We start from the raw sequence: 22,031 nt of genomic DNA, 5'->3' as shown, positions 1-22,031 counted from the left end.
ACCACTTTAATGCATCATCTTCCAACGAGAGAACAAAGAGGCTCATCTTAACATCTTCATGATTATATGCAGCTCCTTTAGCATGTTTAACCAGGAAGGTTGTGAACTTTCTGAGATGGGCTTCCGCATTGATTGCATTATTCCCTTGAAACATAGGTATCTTATCAAGGTTGGAATCTGGAAGATCATGAGGATATCCCTGCATATTTGCAAAGTTTCAAGGATCAAAAAGATCCATGATGGGTTGATTAACGAGATCAAGGAAGAGCAAATGGATATCAGGGAGGGCATTTTGTCCGAGAAAGATGAGTTGTCTACTAGAAGCAACCCAATTTAGATGAACTCTGAGAGCCTTTTCAGGATCAGGAGTGGGTTTAATTAAGGTACCAAGATACCTTCTAGTATAGGCCCTTGTTAATGGATGAATAAGTGGAGTCGCCACCCAAACAGGAAACTAACCCAAATGTCTAGGTGCAGATGGAAACCAGAGGATGTAATGATAAAGATGAGAGGAAAGATGTCAAAACGCTAGAAATGTGGCATTGTTGGATTAATGAGAAGGTGAGAGATGATAAAAAGAAAGATGTCATGAGAACCAAGGACAGAAAAATCTATCCTAGGAAATGGCACCAAAATGTGTCGCTTAACGGGCTAACGAAAAGATGAAGAATGAGAATGATGATATGATGAGAAAGGATGTCGAAACACCAGGAACAAGAAACTTATCCCCTGCAACAGTGCCAAAATGTTGTCGCTCAAATTGTACAGGCCAGATGCGACAAGAATAAGGATGGGGGATGTCACTCTAATCCCCACCCTCTCTATTGTAGTTCTCTCCCTACAGCAGGCTATGGGGATTAATCCCTATGAAATGTGAAGATGGAAAACTCGTTGGCAACCGACAAGTCCGGGTGACACAACTAAATGGCCTAGAAACTTGGTTAATTTAGCAAGTTTAATGATTAGATTAGATTATCTTGAAAGACCAATTCCTTAATGGAGTCAAATACTTGTTTTACATTAATTATATACCAAGCCACCAGATGAATAGTTGTTGCTTTAGGATGTTTCACTATCCTATATGAAATGCAACACCTAAGAAACTAAATGAAATGCAAGATCTTGGTTTATTTTAGGTTATATGCCCAACTAGATGAATCCCTTCCCTTAGCTATTTTGGAACTAGTCTCTAGAGTAGGTTGTGGAGAGAAGCCCGAGGAAAGATAGCAATGGTTATATTAACGATACCTCCCTTCCAAAATCTAACCACCTGATGCCTCCAGCGCTGCAGAGAATATGGCTCTAATGACAAGGTCACTGTGTTAACCACTAAAGAGGGTCTAGACTTCGCAAGCTAAGAAAGAAAGGTGGTCCTAAGAGTCTTTCAACCAAGCTTATGAATGGAGGTAAATAAATTAAATGCAGGGCTTGTTACCGCTCAAACTAGCAGGGGGTCCTAGAGGGGCACTTGTTAGGTCAGGAGCAACAATGAAGCTAAAGCCCACTGTCACCACAACCAAAGCTTCCTACTCGTTACAGACTTTCACCGATGGGAGGAGACCTACTATATAGAGAATCACTTATGAAGAATAGATCAGCTAAGATGGATGTGAAGTGATCTTGGGGACCATTTCCTAGGGGAGGCTCAAGAATGGAACTTGCTTGCTTCTTAAGCAAGGTACAAATCTTTCTAGGATAAGGGGATGAGGATTTAAGGGCTAGGTTCAAGGAGTGTGAATTGTAAAGGAGATTCCAAAACCCTAAAATCCTTATTGAACTTGGTTTCCCAAGTGGTTTTTGAAGAATTGACTTTTCAAAGGTATAGGACAACACGGGACCAAGTGGACACAAGTGAGGTCAAGAGGAAGAGTCTAGCAACCAATGATAGATTTGACCTAAACAAGGAGGAGAAGGGGATCAAAGAAATTATTTTTACTCAAGGGTATAAAATGATCCCTATGAAGAACTAGCCTAGGGAATCTTAGGGCAAAAACCAATCTCGAGGCTAGGGCTTGGGATATCTCACAACCCCACCGTCGAAATTTCCTCAAATTTGGAGAAGGCCTAGGAGACACACCAGCGCAGTAGAGGCCAAGAGATCGAATTTTTCTTATGGGTGGTTTGTCGGGAAAATGATGCCCTAGGAGCCCTAATGTGGCTAGACCTAGAATAAAGGAGAGTTGAAGAAAAATGTTTCTTTGAGTGATCACCATATGGTAGACCAATGCCTAATCCCTTGGGGAGATTGGAGTCAGGAAGAATATGAAGATAGACTTCATTTTTAGGTCAAGGAGGTTCTAAGATCAACTTTGCTTGTCATCTAGGGAAAAGGAGAGTGACCTTAAAAGCTTTTATACTTCATTTGCAAGGTGATGTGGCTTGTGAAGATAAATTTGATCATAGAATTATCCCTAGAAAAATTCATTCAACATACATGGCCCATGCATAGAGATATGCTATATAGAAACATCATTCCACAATTTCGCAATAAATGCATGCAGCAACTAGCCCTAGTATAGCGAAAATCTCATTTTAAATGCATGTGACAAAGTAAAAGAATAATAGCATTAAATTTGTACTTACATGTAAGAGAATATATCCAACCACCAATAAACTTGCCAATCATGAAGCTCCAAGACAAGAAAAGATAATCCATACATCAAAATTCATCCATGCTCCAAAAATTTTGTCCCCCAAGAAGGAATAGCAAAAATCTCAAGAGAGATATAAGTCCAAACCAAGCGATGATGAGAAATGAACATTCATCATTTGTATTTATACACTCCTAATGAGTTCGATTTAGCTATTTGAGCCTACATTAGCCCATAAAATAAAAATAATGTACAAATAACTAACCTTTGGTGACAAGCCCACCAAACTAGCTCATAAACAAAATAACAAGCCTCTCAAGAGGTCAATGATCACTAATACATGTGGTTGGGCTCTCTGAGAAGCCTGATGAATTCCATAAGTGCCATAATGATGAATAGGACTCCCAAAAGTAATGGACGAGGGGTTGGCCCCTTGTTCTCCACACAATAAACCAGTGGCACTCCCAATGGGTGTGAGGGCACACAAGTGACCTCATGGGTCTCCAAGTAAGTCGAAGGTGCTTGTAGACCATCTGTAAGAGCTCAAATGATGGTGTAAGTGATGCCAAATCAGCATACAAGTCCTGGGTCATCTACCAAGTGCATGGTACCACTGTGGGGTTGGCTGGTAAAAGGTGCACCAGGTGCATCTTCCTCGTCCAAAAGGTGAATGTCGAGCAATCTTTGAACATCTCTGGGGATCCATGGAGTGTTGTCTACTGTTGTGGAGGCCCGTGGCTCTCAACACACACCCTACATGTGCCAATGTAGCCCTTTAGGGGCTAGAACCCCGTATAGGGAGACCAAACCCAAAATGGAGACCATCTGCAATCCTGCATAAGATCCAATGTGTCCCCTAGCCTTTTCGTACAACAAGTCATCAAAGAAATCGAGTAAAAGAGCTTACAAACTATGGACTCTTGATTTATGGTAGCATCGTATGTGCTCTAAGTCTCAAATTTTGAGAAATTCCACCCAAATTTTTTTTTATTAAAACAATTAATTATTCTTAATGGGACACTAAGTCTAAACTTAGAAAAATAAAATAATTAAAAGGTATTAATCTACTGGGTGTAACTTCTAGAAGAAGACGAGGATCAATCAGAAATGATCTTAGCCATTAATTAGCTTCTAATCTGGGTCGTTGAATGTCAATGAGGAGATTATTTAAGGAGGCTTGAGGGTCATTTGGAAACACACACACACAGAGTTCAGAAGTTCGATTTTCTGAAGCAGAGCAGTTGCCGGGAGAATATCAATAGTGAGCTTGTGCAGTGAGGGGCAGGGATAATTTGGTTGGAGAGTCTTCTCCTGATCCAAGATACGCAATAGAGAGGCAGAGAGACACCAGAAGGAGGCAACACAGGACCCAGGAGGGGTTGACGCTAAGCCAGAAGGGATCACGCAGAGCCAGCACAATCCTCTCAGCAGAAGTCTGAAAATTTGCTGGGGTTTGACGTCTGAGCTGGGAGGGTTGACGTCAGAGCTCCGAGAGAGCAAATCAACCAAGCGCAGAGCTGACGCAGAGCCTTAGAGGCTGACGCAAGGCTCACGCAGAAGCAGCGCAGAAATAATCGGGGACATGTTGGTTCAACTACCAGATCAGCGAGGACTTTCCAGGTAGAGTGAGGTAATCTCACAAATTTCTTTTGCCAGTTGTATTTCTCTGTAACTGGGTTGCCAAGAGGGCATCCAAAGTTGTATTCAGAAAACTGCTACATAATAATAAAAACCCTTAGAGCTGTTGCACTGGTTTTCTCGCATTGGGTTTTTCCAGGGACATTCGTCCAACAAATACTGTGTCATTTGTGTTATATCTTTCTCTATTGTTTTGTTCTTGTTTTGGACATATTATTTAATTGGTGTAGGCTACAGTGTATTAGCTTCGATATTTGTTGTAGGAAGTAGTAAATAATTTGTTTCAGTAATTAACAAACAGGAGAAGTTTAATCAGTTGTTGTAGTAGGGATTCCAGTTTACAAAATTTTCACATGGTATCAGAGGTAGTGTAGGTGAAGCAAGAAGAACATTACCAGAGAACGCAGCGCTGAGCAGAAGAGGGAGATCAAAATAGCTACGGAAGGCAGCAATTTGAAACCCCATAGGGTTTGTGTCATCCTAGCTGGAGGGCTGATTTTCGAGGTAGTCTCTCTCTGAGTGAGTCAACAAAGAGAAGGGCTTCCAAATCAAAATGTTGTCGTGGCACAACGAGCAGCGTTGAAGCCTCAGCGTGAGGAAGAGCTGGTGGGACGCAGTTTTTCTGCAGGTCGTTTTGCTGGGCAAAAAAACATCAGAAGAGAAGAGAAGCACAGTGATGGAACTTTTCTTCAGTAACACTTCCCGCCAAGAAGTCTGCTTTCTTATTGGTTGAGCAGTAGCAGTAAGAACCAAAGAGGAGATTTTCAACATTTTTCAGTGGCAGAGATGGCAACCAGTGGCTTGAGGGAACAGGATAGATTGGGCGGAGCATCCAACTATGTCATCTGGAAGGCAAGGATGTCATTCCTTCTAGATGAGCGTGCCCTCAACACATATGTCGACAGTGTGGTCGTTGTGCCGGAAAATGCAGATCCATTGAAGAAATATAGGGCAAAAATGGTGAAGGCAAAGCGTATGATCCTCGATGGAGTGAAGGATCATGTGGTCTGTCACATCGCTAGCAGAGGGGTTGCTAAGGAGATGTGGGATGCGTTGTCTACACTGTATCTGGGATCTTCCGAACAGCGGAAGATGTACCTTTAATCAGAACTGAGATCTGCTCAAATGCAGAAGCGAGAGCGTGTGGATCCATTCCTCACGAAGCTTCAGGAGACCCAAGATGAGTTATCAGTTGTGGGGTCTACACCTCAATATTCTGAGTTGGTTAGATTGGCCCTCAATTTTGTCTTGGATGAGTGGCAAGCCTTTGTCCAGAGTATCCTGGGCAAGGCGACTTTTCCGAATTGGGATGAGATGTGGGTAGCTCTCAAGCAAGAGGAGCTAAGGAGAGACTTAGTCAAGTGTAAGCTTGACGAAAACAGCAACAGTGGGTCAAAGCCCAAGGAAGAGGAGGATAATGCAGCGCTTGCATCGAAGGAGCAATAGGGGCAACGGAGACATAAGAAGAACGTCTCAAAGATAAAGTGCTTCAGGTGTGGTGAGATGGGTCACTACACAACACAGTGTTCTCCCAGAAAGAAAGACAAAGATGAGAAGCACGATTCGAAGGCTGCACCTGTGAAGATCGAGGAGGAGGAGTTCGCCATGACAGCCGAGATACCTCCAGGAGGGAGGTGGGAAGATTTGGAGTTGTAGTTCGAAAGAGCTACAGATGGGCAGAATCCTTGAGGAACCCACCTCTCGAATCAATTCCTTGCTACAGGAGCCCAGATCAAACATAGCAGGATGGACTAGTGTCGAATGGTGCCGAAGAGTGTCAGGGAGGCAGTTGCAGTGGCTAGGAGCACCAAAGACTCTAGGCAGCCCATGATTCATCATTGCTCGAACTCGCAGTTGAGGAGCAGAAGTTCTTTGTGCATTGGAAAAACTTGTCAGATGAGGATGCCACCAGGGAAGGTGAGCACATATTGGAGCACCCAACTTTGAGGTTGCTTGAGGGCAAGCAAAATTTGGGAGGGGAGGATTGTCATGTCCCTTCTCAAAAAAATTAGTAACAAGGTGCAGCTTCACAATTTTGGCACATTTTTTACTTAGGAAGAGGGCCCCACACTTTGACTTAGGGACTTTGGGGCTAATTCGACTTTATTTAGCAACTAGTGGAATGTGGGGGCCACCCACATGAGGAATTCGAACTAGCCATTCGATATGCTTGGAGGGAAATTGAATGGATGGATGGAGGGGCCCACATGAGGCTAAGGAGACCCAAGGAAATATAAGGAGAGATCATATCCAATGTTGTGAAAAGCGCGAGCGGGATTAAATCGGCGCCGGGAATGAAGCGGAAAAATCGGGAAAAAAGCGGGAAAAAAACGTTTGGTACAAAAATATTCATTTTTTTTCAATTTTTTTCAATTTTTTTAATATCTAAACCATCTACAACATAAAATAAATACATTGACACATAAATATGATAAAAAAACTAATATATAAGATGTTTAATATCATTTCTAGCACTAAAATCACACATAACATTGAATCATGTCCTGAATAGTAAGTCCTGACTCCTGAGTCCCAGCTCAGCCTCAAAATATCAACAAAAAATATGATAATGTATCTCATCATGTCATAATGTCATAGACTCATATACAATAAAATGAAAGTCTAATCCTATTGATTTCCTCTGCCCCTCTTGCGAGAAAATGTCACAGCTTTCTCTTTCCCTCTAGATGTAGATGCTGGTGCCTGTGCTGGTGGAAATGGCAGTGGAGTCTGATGTGCTCTAGAAGCTGAAGAACTAGAAGTATGAGCTACAGGAGGTAGACCATGTCCTCTACTGGTCCTAGTGGTAGCCCGGGTAGGCGGTGTCACCTCCTCCTCCTGCTCCTCCTCCTCCTCCTCCTCCTCCTGCTCCTCCTCCCCCTCCACTACATCCTGCACTAACCAATCATCAGCAGAATCCATGAGAGGCCTCTCGGCCTCAACCCTCCATGCAGCAGTGGTGTCAATCCCATCCAATGAGATGGCATCCACATCAGGTGTCCTCTCAAGTTGCCTCACCCACAATCGAAGATTGTAGTAGACATAGACCATGTCATTAAGTCGCTGGGACTCCAACCTGTACAAAGATCATGAAATAATAATTAATAATTAATATTATAAAAAAGAAATATATATATATATATATATATATATATATATATATTGTTTAATGAATTCAAAAATTTATTTGGAAATTTGCAATATTTTAAATGTTTAAGTGTTAACCTGTTGCGCTTCTTGTTGTGTATTTTTTCAAATACACTCCAGTTGCGCTCACATCCTGAGGAGCTGCATGTTTGGCTGAGGATGCGTACGACAAGCTTTTGCAAAAGGGGTACTCTGCCACCATACATCTTCCACCATGCATCTACAACAAAATTACAAATAAAATTTTAAATAAACATAAGAAAAAAATGGAATTTGAAGAGACAATGAAATTTGAAACAAAGTTACAAACTAAAAAATACCTGGCATTTTAATCGTCCTATCAGTGACAGCCATCTCAAAGCCAAATGTGCCACCTGCCATCTTATATGTCTCAATTTGTTTAGAGATCTCTATACGTTGTTCTGGAGATCGCACCATCTTCTGGATACAGGATAAGAATCCATCCATGATCTCAGCATCAAAATCAAACCCACATGCATAAGAAAATGCAGGGTTCAGGAAAAGCCCAGCAGCATGAATGGGACGATGGAGTGTGTTGTTCCATCGCTCATCAATCACTCCCCATAGAAGGAGTTGTTTCTGAAACCCATCATCTCCCTTATCATCATAGTAGGCCCGAATGGCTTCTTTGGCCCTGTCCATGGCTTCATACAAATAGCCCATTGCGGGCTTCTCACCATCAACCAACCGAAGAACCTTTACCAAAGGTTCAGTAACCGCGCACACCTCCTGCACTCCCGCCCAGAAGTCTTCCTGGTATCCTTCTGGTTTGCGGCTCATTGACATAGCACGCCACTCCTCTGAAAGAAACATTCTCTTCACATCCCACATAGAATTCACGAGGGATTGAAGAGATATGAAACTCGTGGCAAACCGTGTAATGGCAGGGCGCACCAACTCTTTGTTGTTGGTGAATCTTCTCATCAAGCTAAGCACAGATGTATGATTATATATAAATTTTGTGATGCTTTTTGATGAGTCAACAATATCTTTGACAAAGGGAATTTTCCCTATGTCCTCTAACATCAAATCAATACAATGGGCAGCACAAGGTGTCCAAAATAAAGTAGGATGCCTGTCCATAAGCATTCTACCAGCAGCAACATAATTTGCAACATTGTCCGTTATGACTTGGACAACATGTTGTTCACCCACCTCCAAACTAAACACATCCAGCAAATCAAATAAAGTTCTTGCATCTTTGATTTGATGAGATGCATCAACAGATTTGATAAACATGGTCCCCTTGGGACAACTAACCAAGAAGCTTATAAGGGTTCTCCCCTTTTGGTCAGTCCAACCATCTGACATAACAGTGCATCCTGTTTGTGCCCATGATGCCCTAAAATCCTCCAATCTTTGGGTGCAGTCACGCTTTTCATCTTGAAGAATCCGGCCTCTGAAATCATGATAAGAAGGGATTTTGTACCCCGGGCCAACACTGGCAATAGCATCAACAGTAGGTTGGAAAAATGGATTATTCCTTACAATGCTGAAAGGAATATCACTCCAGAGGAGAAATTTTGCCATCAACCTGTCAGCTTGTTCTTTTTCAGTTCTTTTTAGCATTGAACCGATAGATGGTTGTGAACCAGGTGTGGTTCGAGGAACAAAAAATGATGATGCAGCTACCGGATTGACTGATGTTGCAGTAGAACCAGTGCCACTTGGCCCACTTCCTTCCGCTGACCTTTTTAGTTGCCTTTTGAGTTCTTCTTTGGCCTCTAGTGTGCTCTAATTCTCCCAATGCTCTCATGGCTCTTTGGATAAGTTCAGGATTTGTATTTATACAGGGCCCCACATCATGTCCAGGGATTTGTGCAAGGTGAAACTTCAACCTGTACACCCCCCCGCGTATGTCCTTTCCACACAACTTGCAATTCAAGTTTTGTCTATCATTCGAAGCTTTAGGTTCACCATATTCCCAAAAAGGATCCAATTTCCTTGGCATGTTTGTTTTTGAATTTTGAATTTGCAAACCTATGGGAAAACAAGGATTAGGAAATAGGAATTTAGGATTACAATTTAGCATTTACAATATTACAAGTTACAAATTTCCAGAATCCAAAGTTCCAAACCCAAGTTACCCAACCAAATGGCAAATGCCAAAAACAATGAAAAAACATAAACAATGTTTAAAAAAAATGAAAAATAAAAAATAAAAAATTGGTTCCCATAGTCATACCAATTTACCCATCCCAAATCAATGAAAAAATACAAAAAATTCTTTAAAAACAATGAAAACAAAAGGAAAATGGTGCCCATATGAAGTTTCCCAACCAAAAACAATGAAAAACAATGTTTTTAAACAAGGAAAACAAAAAAAAAATTAATCTACATACCGTTTTTATGGAGAAATTGGTGGCCTCCTCTTGAATTTGTCCTACAATCCCTTAGATTTCCTCACAAACCCTCCAGCTCCTCTCTCCAACACCTTCTCCTCCTCCTACGCACACCCACAATGCAAATGAACAAAAAAAAATGGAATTCTCATTATAAAACCCGCTGTCGCCGCCCCCCCGCGCTTTTTTGCGAAAAAATCGTGCTTTTTTCGAAAAAAAGCACGTTTTTTTCAAAAAATCGCGCTTTTTTCGGAAAAAAGCGCCAAAAAAGTGCCGCTTTTTACCCATAAAAAACACGCGTTTTTGAAAAAAGCGCGATTAAATCGCGTTTTTGAAAAAAGCGCGATTAAATCGCGTTTTTGAAAAAAGCGCGATTAAATCGCGTTTTTGAAAAAAGCGCGATTAAATCGCGTTTTTGAAAAAAGCGCGATTAAATCGCGCTTTTAACAACACTGATCATATCTCATTTTAGGATCTTTGGCATTTGCAAACAAACACACATATGTTCACTCTATTGTTTAGCGAGTCTACTGGCTGTTTAGCCACGAGTCTCTCACGCAGAAAATTCAACCTCTACTTCGGGGGACCATCCGTGCCCGCCCTAGGGAGGTTGTTCTACAGGAGTTTTCAGGAGTTCCGGGGTAGCAACACACATCAATAACCAGCGTAGAGAGGGGAGTGCGTATTTCTGAGCAGCCAAGAATCACGCAGAGGGAGTTTGAGACCAGCAGGGATCTCATTGCTTGTCGAGAGGTCAGGGAGCTGAGTTCGCAGCATTGGAGAGGCATTCTCGCTGAGGCTTTCAGCTACCTGAGCCAGCATACCAGCAATTCGCATTTATGGGCAGAGGGACAACGTAGAGGCCAGTGAGCAGAATTTCGTGGTGTTTGGGAGCAGTTGGTCTAAGCCAAGAGTTCATCCGGGAAGTTAGGAGTTCAATAGCAGGGGTGAACCCAGCATTTTGGAGGAGTTTGCTGAGGGATTTGCAGGCAGTTTAAAGCAGATCTGGCAACCATAGCTTGGGTGAAGCTCCAAGGGGGTCGAAAAACAAAAGTCAGAACCAGCCAAATTCCCTTCTGGGTTTTTCTGGGTTTTGGCCAAGGAGTCCGGGGTTAAAAGCATGTAAATTTCTGGGTGGTTTTAGTGCACTTTCTAGCCATTCGAAATTCAGCAGTGCAACAGTTCTCTGAGGCAGCGCAGTGAAGATTGGTGCAGCGGCTGGGCAGCCTTCAGCTCAGCCATTTTCCTACTTGGGTTTGGTCCTACTTGTCCATTGAGACAAGCCCAGGTGCATCATTCCACTATCTATTGTATTTGGCTCACAAAAAATATAATAAAATGGCTCAGAAGTTCTTCATTTGCAGTTTTTCTGTGGGTGCTTGGTGAATATTTCGTTTTTGTATTTTGCTGCATATAATATTCGCTGTTATCACTTGTATTTCCTATTTAGGATCATTACAATGTAGACCTTCTATTCTGTTTGGAAGTAAACTGCCACGATAGGGGTCTACTACAATCTTGATTCTCAACTTTATAGGGCTAATATGAATGTAATGACAATATTATCTGAAGTTATATTGTTATCATTACTTATTTCATTATATAACTGACTATCATAACTCTTATTTTCAGAAAACTACTTTATTTTGAACCCAAATAATATTCTTGAACAAAAATTGCAATTGTCATAAGATTATGTGTTGGTAAACTGTAGACAGATTTTTAGTGTTTGTTATAGTTACAGCCATATTGTTTATAGTTCTTAGACCTCTATTAAGAGCACAAATGTAGAAGCATAAATGAATGGTATAAGAAAGTGGTGTATTAACTTCACCTTTGAGTAGTCTCGAGTTCGAATGTAGTAAACGGGTAGAAACTGAGAAAGAAATCGATATTGAACGTCCTTTGAAGGAAATCCAAAAAGACCCAAGTCAGACCTGCAAAAGCCATGGTTTTATTCCAGTTTTGCAGACGTTGTGTCAAATATCATCCTTATTTCAAATACAAAAGCAAATGAAGTAATTCTCCATTTATTTCCCCCAAGTTTCTGCTGAAAGGAACTTGCCGCAGTGTCTCAAGCTCCAAGTTGAAAAGAAGAGCTGGAGTTGATGTTGCGAATGTTTCCTAAGGTAGCAAACCACAATTTAGAGAGAATATAAAACTTTTTACAAAGCAAAACAACATTACAAAGTTACCACAAACCAACCTGTTTTGGAATGGTATAAAGAATATATGATAACAATTTAACTCTTTTTCGCTTACAAACACCACATTTAAAAGGAATATCATTTTTTAAATGATTTTCTTGGAATTAAACAAACGGAAGATATATTATATACTCGTTGAACATAGATATATAGTTTACATCTACAAAAGAAGTAGCCTGTATATATTATTCTCCATATCTTCTTAGAAGAGAAGAAAAGGAGTAACTGAAGTACTTCAAACAGCCCAAGCATGACTTTATATCTACTCTCAATCATTCAAAGAAGATTAATGAGAACCAGCATCCAAGCTTGCAACTATTAACATTTACAAACTACACAAAACATAGAAAACTTTAAACAAAAGAACATATGCTTTTGATTACTATCATTCAAATACTAGAAACACAATAAAGTGAAAGAGTTAAAACATTCAATTATACTAGGTAGTTGCAGATACAGAATGCCTGCATTATACAGTTTGAGTGTTTGATGGTTAAAAATCATGTTTTCCTTCTTAGAGGTCATAGGATCATGTCTAGATGTGGGTAGGGTATGTACACCACTGTAGACTCAATCAAATCGCTAAATGGTGTTATTTTTTGGTAGCATCGAATGTGCTCTAGCCTTGAAAATTGATGGAGAGGCTAAGGCGCATGAGTTCTAAAGAACCCAAAAACCGTTTGGTGAAATTCTACCCGGATTGTATTTTATTAAAATAATTAATATTTTTAATGGGGTTCCTAAGTCTAAACATAGAAAAATTAAAATATTAATGGGTATTAATCAAAATATGGGTGATAATGATCTAGAACGCGGAACAAGTCATGTTTTAATCTTAGCCCTTGATTAGAGACTTAATCTCGGCCGTTGAAGTCTCAACAGGAAAAGTATAAGGAGGAGGCTTGGGGTTCATTTACAAAAACATAGAGAGATTGAGGAAATCGATTTTTTGAGGTGAGAAGTTCTCAAGAGGAAAATCGATTGGGGAGATCTTGCAGCAGAAGGGTAGGGATAGTTCGGGAATACTGACAGAGAGGCAGAGAGAAGCTTGTGGACGCAGCGCAGTAGCCAGGAGGACTGACACTAGGCCAGTCTAGGCCCACGCAACCTTAACACAGAGCCAGAAGGACCAGTGCATAGGAGAAAGTTGCCTTCCATGCAAAAAGCCAGAACTGCCAGGGAACTATCGGAACAGACAGGAAAGTTGACGTAGTGGGCAGAAGAGTTGATGCAGAGCTGAAGCAGACCCCTTGGACCTTGGTGGTTAAGTCAAAGTGAAATTTTTGAGGATAAAAGTCCAAAAAATTATTTGTTGGACTAGGAAAAAAGGGATTTTAAGAGATTCGATTTTTTCCTCAAAATAAAAAGAATAAAATTCAATCAACAGAAAAGATCAAGTTATTTCAAATGAAGATCGATGGATGAGATTATTTTGACAAGGATCAACCTAACTAGTCGTTATTTTCCACTTGGAGGGGTTTTCTTCTCACATTTTCTATTTAAGGAAGCTATCAAGCTCCTCATTTCATCTTCGGATGATGTAATGATTATCTGGATGATGTAATGATTATCTGATGTACTAAGCAAGGCTCTGCTGGAATTTCTTTGCACTTAATAAAAATTCTTTGGGCTTCAATTCAAGGTGTCTCTCGCTTGCTAATTTGTAGTATGTATTGCATGATTTATTCATATGCTTTGAACTATTATAACGTTGATTATTATTTCAATTGCCTGTAGTAGAAATATCTATTAGCACAGGTATCTTGCTTTAGGTGTTGGGCAAGAGTAAGCATTCTAGATCTAGCGAAGTCTATCAGGTATCTTCAGATTTATAGATCTCTTATGTGGATCAAACCCCTTTTATTTAATAATCTATCATTCAAAGTGCATTCACTTACAAGTTGCTCTATCCCTTGGCCTCCTAGTACACAGAGTATGAGGGGATCACACCCTTGTTTGGTTCGAAGTCTTGATCTAACGAAAATTTTATGCATGAGGGCTTTGCAAAAATTAAAAAATATATATATATTTTCCTATGTTGCATGAGTTTCTGGAAAGTGGGAACGTTGGGAACTTGGGTACAGGTGTCAGGAATGGCTAGAGGTTTCCCCAAAATTTACAGGAAACGGCTAATCGGGCACGATAATATTATATAATAATAAAAAATATATAATTATATAATAATCAAAATTAATATTAAATCAAAATATTAAAATCAATTTAAATATATAATTTCTCTTATATATAAATACATTCTCTGGGTGTCTCTCTCCCTGAGTCTCTCCCATTTATATATATAGAATATTAAAATGTCAAGTTCATTATCAGTTTTTTGAGACATGACCAGTATTTGAAACAGTCTGCCTTAAAAATACAAAGGAACAATTTTACCTATGTTTTTCTAGTTATTCTTATGAGAAAAAGAATAGAAACTCTAATGGTTAAGCATTCACTGCCACATACAATATGCACACAATCTTCTGTGATACATATACATAAACAACAAAATAAATACTCATCAGCATGACATCTCAGATATCGCCCTTACATTGAGGTGTCACACGCTTCCTTAACCCATCAAGAGATTGCTTCAGTTTCTCAATTAAGGATATCGGTGTTAAGGATGTCTTTGGCCTTTCTTACTGCGAAGGTTTCAACAAAGGCTCATGTTTTGTGGGCAGTTCAACATATTTGTTTACATGCTTTGTATTCCCCAACCCCAGGGAACGCGGAACTCCAAAAAAATAGTCTTCAAAGCTCCCGGAACTTTCCCAAACTCCCATTGCAGCTCCCACTGAAAAGGCAATGTTCCCATACAGTTCCAAAGCTTCCGGGAGCGCGGGAACCACTGGAACGAGTTTCCCACCTCTAGGAAGCAGTTCCCGTGTAACAGAGATATTTTCTAATTATCTTCAAATTTATTTACTTGTGCCATAAAGTTCCAGTATGCTAATGAGAGCAAAGTTTATTTTGTAAATATTTGTAAAATTATTTTTCCACTAACCCTTGTATTTTTAAATACTAACCTTTTATTTTTGTATAGCTATCGGGGTTTTGGGGTTTCTGGGGTTTTTTTGTATATTGAGTTCTTGGCTCTCTATTTCTCAGTTTTACAAGTACATTGATATTAGTTTTTGTAGCATCAGAGGCGTTCTAGCCTTGAAACTTTGTGGAGAGGCTAAACCACAAGAGATCTCCATAACCCATAAATCGTTTCTAGAAATTCCGCCTAGAAGTGTCTCAATTAGATTATTAGCCTTTTTTTAATGTTTCCTAAGTCTAAACTTAGGAAAATTGGTTAATTAATCAGAATTAATTGAGATAAGGTGTGAATTATCTAGAAACTCACATGGATCGGCTCCGATATGATCTTAGCCCTTGATTAAGTTTTAATCTTGGTCGTTGGAGGTCCAAGAGAAGATTATAAGAATTCGATGGGTAGATGGAGACACACTTATGAGAACCACAGAGAGTTCGATTTCCTTAGAGAATTCGATTTTTCATAAAACCAGCAGTGTTGGAAGACTTCGAGCTTCGGTAAGGAAACAAAAGCAGAGAGGGGCAGAGACAGTGAAGCGGGAGGAAGATTTCCAGATTCTGCGAGTGCATTGCAGAGAAAGGCCGAAATTTCTCCACGAAGTTGCGCAGAGGCAACGCAGACGCTTCAAAGGGAAGTTCGATTTGTTGTGGAAGGAAGACGTTTTCAGTTCCAAAGGTCGAGCAAAGGTTCCAGAGGGCAGGAAAACCATTTTCCCAGTCAGCAACAGGTAGGACAGCTAGACTGGCAGTTGATTCAAGCAACACGTGCGGCAAGCAGCATCAGGGTGATGCAGAGCCTGCGCAGGCCCAGTTGGACGACGAATTTCCCACTTGAGGGCAGATTTCCCATTTCCCATCTGGCAGCAGCATTCAAAAATCACTGGGTTAATGCAAAAATTGGAGCTTTTCCATCGCTTGGGCATCATTATTATCACCTTGGTTTTTCCTTACTTGTTGTAGCAAGCCCAGGTTTCTCTATTCCTATCTGTTTGTACTCCATTCTGCTCAGATTAATAAAATGGATGAGTGTTTTGGTGCAATTTCTGGTGTAATCTGATATTTTGCATTTGTGTCAAAATTTTTGGTTGCACGTTCATATTTTGCTTCTGTTATCACTTAATATTTCCATTAGGAATATTACACAATGCAACAACAGCACACATACCATGAAATAAACAAAACCAGGAGTAACCATGGCCATCCCACACCAATGAGGATCTAAGAGTCACTTTCACAAGATAACACACACCCGCATGGCTTTACAGGGATACAAGGCACATCCTTTGGGCTTATATGGCAAAGCCCAAAAGCTCTGGAGTACCCCTGCTGAAAGAGGGGTAACAGGTGCTCTATTCTAGGCATCATCTCATGCAGGAATAGCACTAATCTGGGTAGATTAGCTCTCATGCTAAGTACACCACTAGGATGGTAATCATTGCTAGTAAACCCTAGCCATCTTCTATAAAAAAATCCAGGGTGTTTATGGGAATGTGAAAGAGTTAAATATTTTGAGCTTTTGCATTGGAATCTTTCCTTCTTTCAATTAATAGAAGATTGATGAGGGTGATGTGTTTTCAGGCCTAGTGCTCAGAGTTTTGCCATAGTTTTAGTGCAGAGCTGCTTACTATAATCTGAAATTTAACACATTCCCATTAAAAAGGACACGCAAGCAACCTGTCAGATCAAACTCATTTTCATTGTAATCTTTCCTTGATCATCTACAATATTCCTGGACAAATCACTAAGATTGAGGGCAACAACCAAGATCATTGAAGAGGGATGCAAAACTGCTGCAACTGCCAGATATGGCCTTTGATCACAAGACCCTAAAACTTAAAAGGCTCTTATCTATAAACTTGGGAAAGGGAACATTTCAGAGAACAATGTCTCATAGATTTAGATGAGAATTTAGGCACAGGAAAGCAGGTAGAAAGAACATGGCAATTTATACTCAACAATAATTTCTTCAGAAATACTCTTATAAGCCACTAGGGAAGCACAGAGCTGAATCCCTCTGGCACTCACTGGCCATAACTGTACTCTAAATACATCTCATAAAATATGACAATGAATGTTTACATCTCTCCTGCAAGTATTTTGTCCCACATTATGTTTAAAAAGAATGTTGTTAATGCTTCATGTAATTCCTGACTCGATATGCTCTGCACACAAGAAAGCATTTTGTTTGAGAACTAGATACAAGAAGAGTCGTAGACTATTTATAGTATCACAGTACAAAAGAATAAGGAGGTTATGCAGGTTGCTTTAAAAGGTTTCACCAGTTGTACCATACTCTGCTATTTCAATTGGATTATTGTTACTGTTAGCACAAGGTTTAAACTGATTATTATGTCAAGCTATATAGAAATTAAGCTATAAGAAGCTTGAAAAGTTGTCAAGAAACAAGCTAATAATTTGATAATATAATAGAATTCGGTTGAGTAAAAGAACATACCACATATTTTTCAACTTCGGACAACTCACGAGTGCTACAATTTACAAAAATAAATAATGATGGCTCCTCTGTTGACTCCCATTTACCTACCACAATAAAAAGAAGAATATGAAATAAGTGCATTCCTGTACAATGAGTGTTTTATTTGTAACATGACAACATTCTACCTTAAAAATGGACGTTGCCAAATGGAAAATGGTTAAATTGTTGTCTAATCGATGAGAAACTAAAATGATGAGGACTAAGAAAAATAATTAGTTTATAATATTAAACTAAATTTTGTCAAAATTTGGTTCATGGTGCTTAGCACAAAGATATATCATTGTATTTCTAAATGTTAGATACCTAACCCTTGGGATTATGGTAAATTGTCATTATTTTTTCAAATATTAATTTAAGAGGAATATGAAGAGTCATAGGTGGATAGACAGAGTCATTCGAACATCTTGAAAGATGAAACCAAAGATCACTTGTATTTATATATCATTTATTTAATGAAAGGCTCTTTAAAGCATGGAGTTAATTAACCTGGCTGACTGTGGTATCAGAGCACTGGTTGTTTTGATAACTCCATAATTTGTTTTCCTTCTTTGCCCTTTGCCATGTTTCTCGATTTTCTAACAGCTCCACACCTCTGCATCCAGGACTCTCTGCAACCTGCTCGAACAACTTGGTACTGTTGGTTGCATTTTTCCTTCTCCCTCACACAACATCACAAGCCCAGGGTTTCCTAACGTAGACTCGCACGGCATCTACCATACATCCTCCTTTAAATGGCACAACTTGAAAATCAGCTCTGCTCTCACCAATGCATGTGGTAGTATTACTTTCTGTTAATTTTAGTTAACAATAATATGTTCTATGCTTAACACAATTACTTCATGTTCTTTTAGCAGCCCGATGACAATTTCCAATTTAGTTTTCCAATAGCAATCACATTAACCATAAATCACATTGACAGGAACTGTAGATAGAACATGAACAATAAAATGCAGAAGACAAGCGAAGACAAGAGAACACCAGATTTCGCGGATTCAAAGGAAAAACCCCAAGATGTGGAAAAACCTTAGATCAATTCTTCTTATTATTATATCAAATGTTCAGCAGAGAGAGAGAGAGAGTACAAGATGTCAAAATTGACTTGCCAAATCAAAGTCAAAACAGCCCTGTCAAATCTGCAGTCAACTGCAATCAAATTCAGCCCTAACCAGAAAGTCAAAGATGGTCAATGCAGCAGCAAAACATCCCCTTTGAAGCTCGGTCAAAGGCAGTCAAATTCGTCCTCCTTAGCAGGTCAAACAGCAGTTAAAACAGTCATCCAAAAAGCAGTCAAACTCGGTCAACTGAAGTAAACTTCTGCGGTCAACACAGGTCAAAGTGCCCAGAAATTCTCAGTTTTTGTGCCAAACAGTACAGCCTGCCAAAAAAAAATCCCACAAAAATTGTAGTCAAAAGATGAGTCAAAGTGCTTGGTCAACACTGGTCAAACCCTGCAACAGCTCTGAAATTTCAGCCCTGTAATCTGCCCAGAAAATTCGTCCACCTTGCCACACGTGTGAGAGAAAAGATATGCCCAATAGCTGTATGAACCAATGAGAGAAGGAGAGAGAAGAATGTGTGAGTAAGGTGCCAAATGAGGTGAGAGGTCACATATATTTATACAAGTCGTTGAGGGTGAAGTGACATGGCTTCATGAGCCTACATGATGATGTGACCGACATGGACAATGTGCACGTGTGGGCATAAATTCAAAAACAAATTTCTGCTTGTCCAAATTTGATGATCTTTAGATCAATTTTGGTCCTCTCAAAAAGAAGAATTCAATGCAATCATCATCTCCATCAAATGAGTTGTCCAAAGTGGAATTTGGCCCTAGTTGCCAATTTTAACATTTTCCCATTGGAACGTTGACTAGTTTGTCTATCCCTCAAATTTAAACATTTATCCTGAGGTTTGGAAAGGTCCTTGTGTGTCCACAAGTTTATTCCCTAATTAAAAAGCATTTTGCTAAAGCGGGTGTTCCAAGAATATTTGCGCTCATCTATCCAATCGATTATACATCCAATGATCAAAGACCACCTGTTTCCAAGAACACAATGCAACCTAAGTATTAAATCTTCCTCAACAGGTAGAACCCATATTTCACATCAAGTTGAAGATAATTCAACTACCACAATTCGCAACTCTTCCTGCATCAAAGCAGACCTACATTCTTTGGAAGAGTTATCCACCTGCCTTCTACATAAACTTTATGAGGTGAGATCCTTGTTATGAGTTCACAAGCATCTATTCATCTTCAATCTCTCTCTACATGCAAAAGGAAAGAAAAAGAATAAGAGAAGGCGCAAATGCACCTCTTGAATTGATTAATGATTCATATTATCTTTGTACCTGTGGATATAGGCCTCAAAGATACCAGTCCCAAATTAGATCATTGTTATTCTTCTCTATCTCACAGAGTGTTTTCCCAAAGAAATGTGGACAATGAAGTTATCCCTGGATCCTTCTTAGAGAGCATGCAAAACATGCCTACTACGTACAAGAGGTGACCATTGCTTGGATCAACGGCTCGTGCACTATGAGTTTGTTTATAAAAATGCATTGTCAAGTCAATGCTTCAAGAACATTCACAACTAGAAGTGATGCAACTTCTACCTTCACTTTTTCTAGCAAAGGATATAACATCACAGTTGCAAAAACAAAAGAAGAGCTTGATCAACTTGTGAGGGCACAGGCAATGCAATTAAAGAAATCTTTTAAAGAGTAGTGATAGAGGCTTTCACAATCTATGTTTTCTATATTTTAAGGAAAGTGTCTTCAGGCAAAGGAGGAATGTTGGTTCACTCTTGGAAGGACTGGTGTGCCTTAACCCATGAATATGCCCTATCTTCTTTTGATAGACCTACTATTATGGATATTATTTGTCTTATCCAACAGGAATATTGTTTCAAAATGAATATAGATATTAAGGGGGCGTTTTAGCAAGATTGGGAGTGAAGTTTTTGGTGCCCATTGGTAAGTTATGATTCTCATAAATTGTATCCCATTATCCATCACCACCATCAACTTGATCCAGTTTTGAATACGCAATGGGTGTCTTCTACTGTTGAGATTTATTGGATGTGGAGATTGCATAGTGTATGGTCAATGAGGGCATCTTACAATTTTCAAGTATTTGCCGAGTTGATGATTTATCAGGGTCTTCCTTACAAGGCCCATGTTGGATGTTGTTGTCATTGACGTCAACCCATGGAGCTAACTGGGTTTGACTTTGACCAAAAACACCAGTCATTAATGTCAAATGGTTAATGAATGCTTCTTAGTGATTGTCGGATTGCATCAAGATGGCAGCTATATTGTTGGATGGTTAAAAACCCAGGTCCTAGGGTTTGGGTTCCCTGGACTGAGGACATACCCCGACCTTGTTGAGGGTTTTTGAGGTAGCAAATAATTGAGTTTGCGTTGGAGATCCATGTCATTGGATTCTCCTCGAAAAATTATTTTCGGTGAAATGTGGCACGCCACGCGGTTCCTCCTGGTTTGAGAGATATTCACCTTTGAAGTTGGTAACCCCAATTTCTGGGCTAAAACCCCAAGGGGTGTGACTTGGCATACTTTTATTGGTTAAGGGCATATAAAACTAAGGTTGAGGGTTCCACATCATCTTTCATGAAGAAATGATCTTCTAGGATAGGCATGTACTCACAAGAAGGGTCCCCCATTAATTAAATAGTCTTACCTTTCCTCCACAAGGCTAACAACCTTCTCACTTATGACTTAAGCTATCATTTAATTATGCTTATTTTCCTCCAATGTCTAGTTGTTGAAACCCTCTATTTCCAACTTTTAAGCTATGTGCCTAAGTATACTCCAATATTTACATTAGGAACCTCTTCCTAAAATACAAAATGACCTAATCCTAAATCTACTCACATACAGGCAATGACTCTCTTACTTAGCTCACAAGATATAAATTAATTAAATTTTTATGAAGCCCCTTCATCTCCAACAATTATTTAGTTTGGAACCCCTCTAAACTCTTCAAAAGAAGACCTATTCACTCTCAAGACATATTATATCTCAAGTCAACGATTTATTTTGGTGTCTCTCTAAAATCTTTGGACCACTGAAGAAATCACAGGACAGAGAAGGTTTTTGATGATTATATTAGTTAGGGCATACACAAACTTGAACACAAAACCACTTCTCCAAAGTGTGGCCTTGTATTTACTATTAACTAACTCTATGGATGATTTGCAACATTTATGAAAGCAATCCAAGCCACACTTCTTGAACAGCAACTCGGTATCATCTAAGACCTGTGTTTTTCAGCTTCCGGAGGTAAGAAAGAACAAGTTTTTTTGGCACTTTATTTCTGTCTGATTTGGGTGGTTTGTTGGCATAAAACGGGAGTGTTTTGAGTACGTTTTTTAGGCCTTATCTCTTGACTAAGTGCCTTAGATTTCCAGCCCTATTAGAGCACATACTCTACAGCTTAGGCTTTTGTGCATTCAACCTAGGGATTCCGCAGGCCTAATACCCTCCTCGGCCTCCCAACAAGAATCTACTCCAGGGCAGTGATTAGTGTTAA

General features: G+C 39.6%; 2 protein-coding genes across 7 annotated transcripts in view; both read right to left on the bottom strand.

Moving 5' to 3' along the window:
• Nucleotides 1-22,031, bottom strand: part of LPA3 (Low PSII Accumulation 3) — a 333,567-nt gene that overhangs the window by 240,874 nt on the left and 70,662 nt on the right. For all 6 annotated transcript variants that reach the window (XR_016261588.1, XR_016261590.1, XR_016261589.1 and 3 more), the window contains exons 6-8: nucleotides 17,441-17,526; nucleotides 11,805-11,863; nucleotides 11,574-11,676 (exon numbers count right to left, since the gene is read on the bottom strand). Coding sequence is in view for 2 of the 6 variants with exons in the window: in XM_089435799.1 (XP_089291925.1) it covers nucleotides 11,574-11,676; nucleotides 11,805-11,863; nucleotides 17,441-17,526 (248 nt within the window). In the remaining 4 variants the exon portion in view is untranslated. The remainder of the gene's footprint in view (nucleotides 1-11,573; nucleotides 11,677-11,804; nucleotides 11,864-17,440; nucleotides 17,527-22,031) is intronic.
• On the bottom strand, nucleotides 6,713-7,836 carry LOC149157497 (uncharacterized). The gene is made up of 2 exons (XM_089437634.1): nucleotides 7,455-7,836; nucleotides 6,713-7,305 (listed from the first exon to the last, which is right to left on the bottom strand). Exons 1-2 carry the CDS (start codon nucleotides 7,580-7,582, stop codon nucleotides 6,858-6,860), a joined length of 576 nt encoding a protein of 191 aa, XP_089293760.1. The 5' UTR covers nucleotides 7,583-7,836; the 3' UTR covers nucleotides 6,713-6,857.

This window comes from Pinus tabuliformis, chromosome 5_2 (genome assembly GCF_031772625.1).
Source record: "Pinus tabuliformis cultivar Carrire ecotype Pingquan chromosome 5_2, CPIR1, whole genome shotgun sequence".
NCBI classification, from domain to species: domain Eukaryota; kingdom Viridiplantae; phylum Streptophyta; class Pinopsida; order Pinales; family Pinaceae; genus Pinus; species Pinus tabuliformis.
This window is presented reverse-complemented; position numbering and strand designations above follow the sequence as displayed.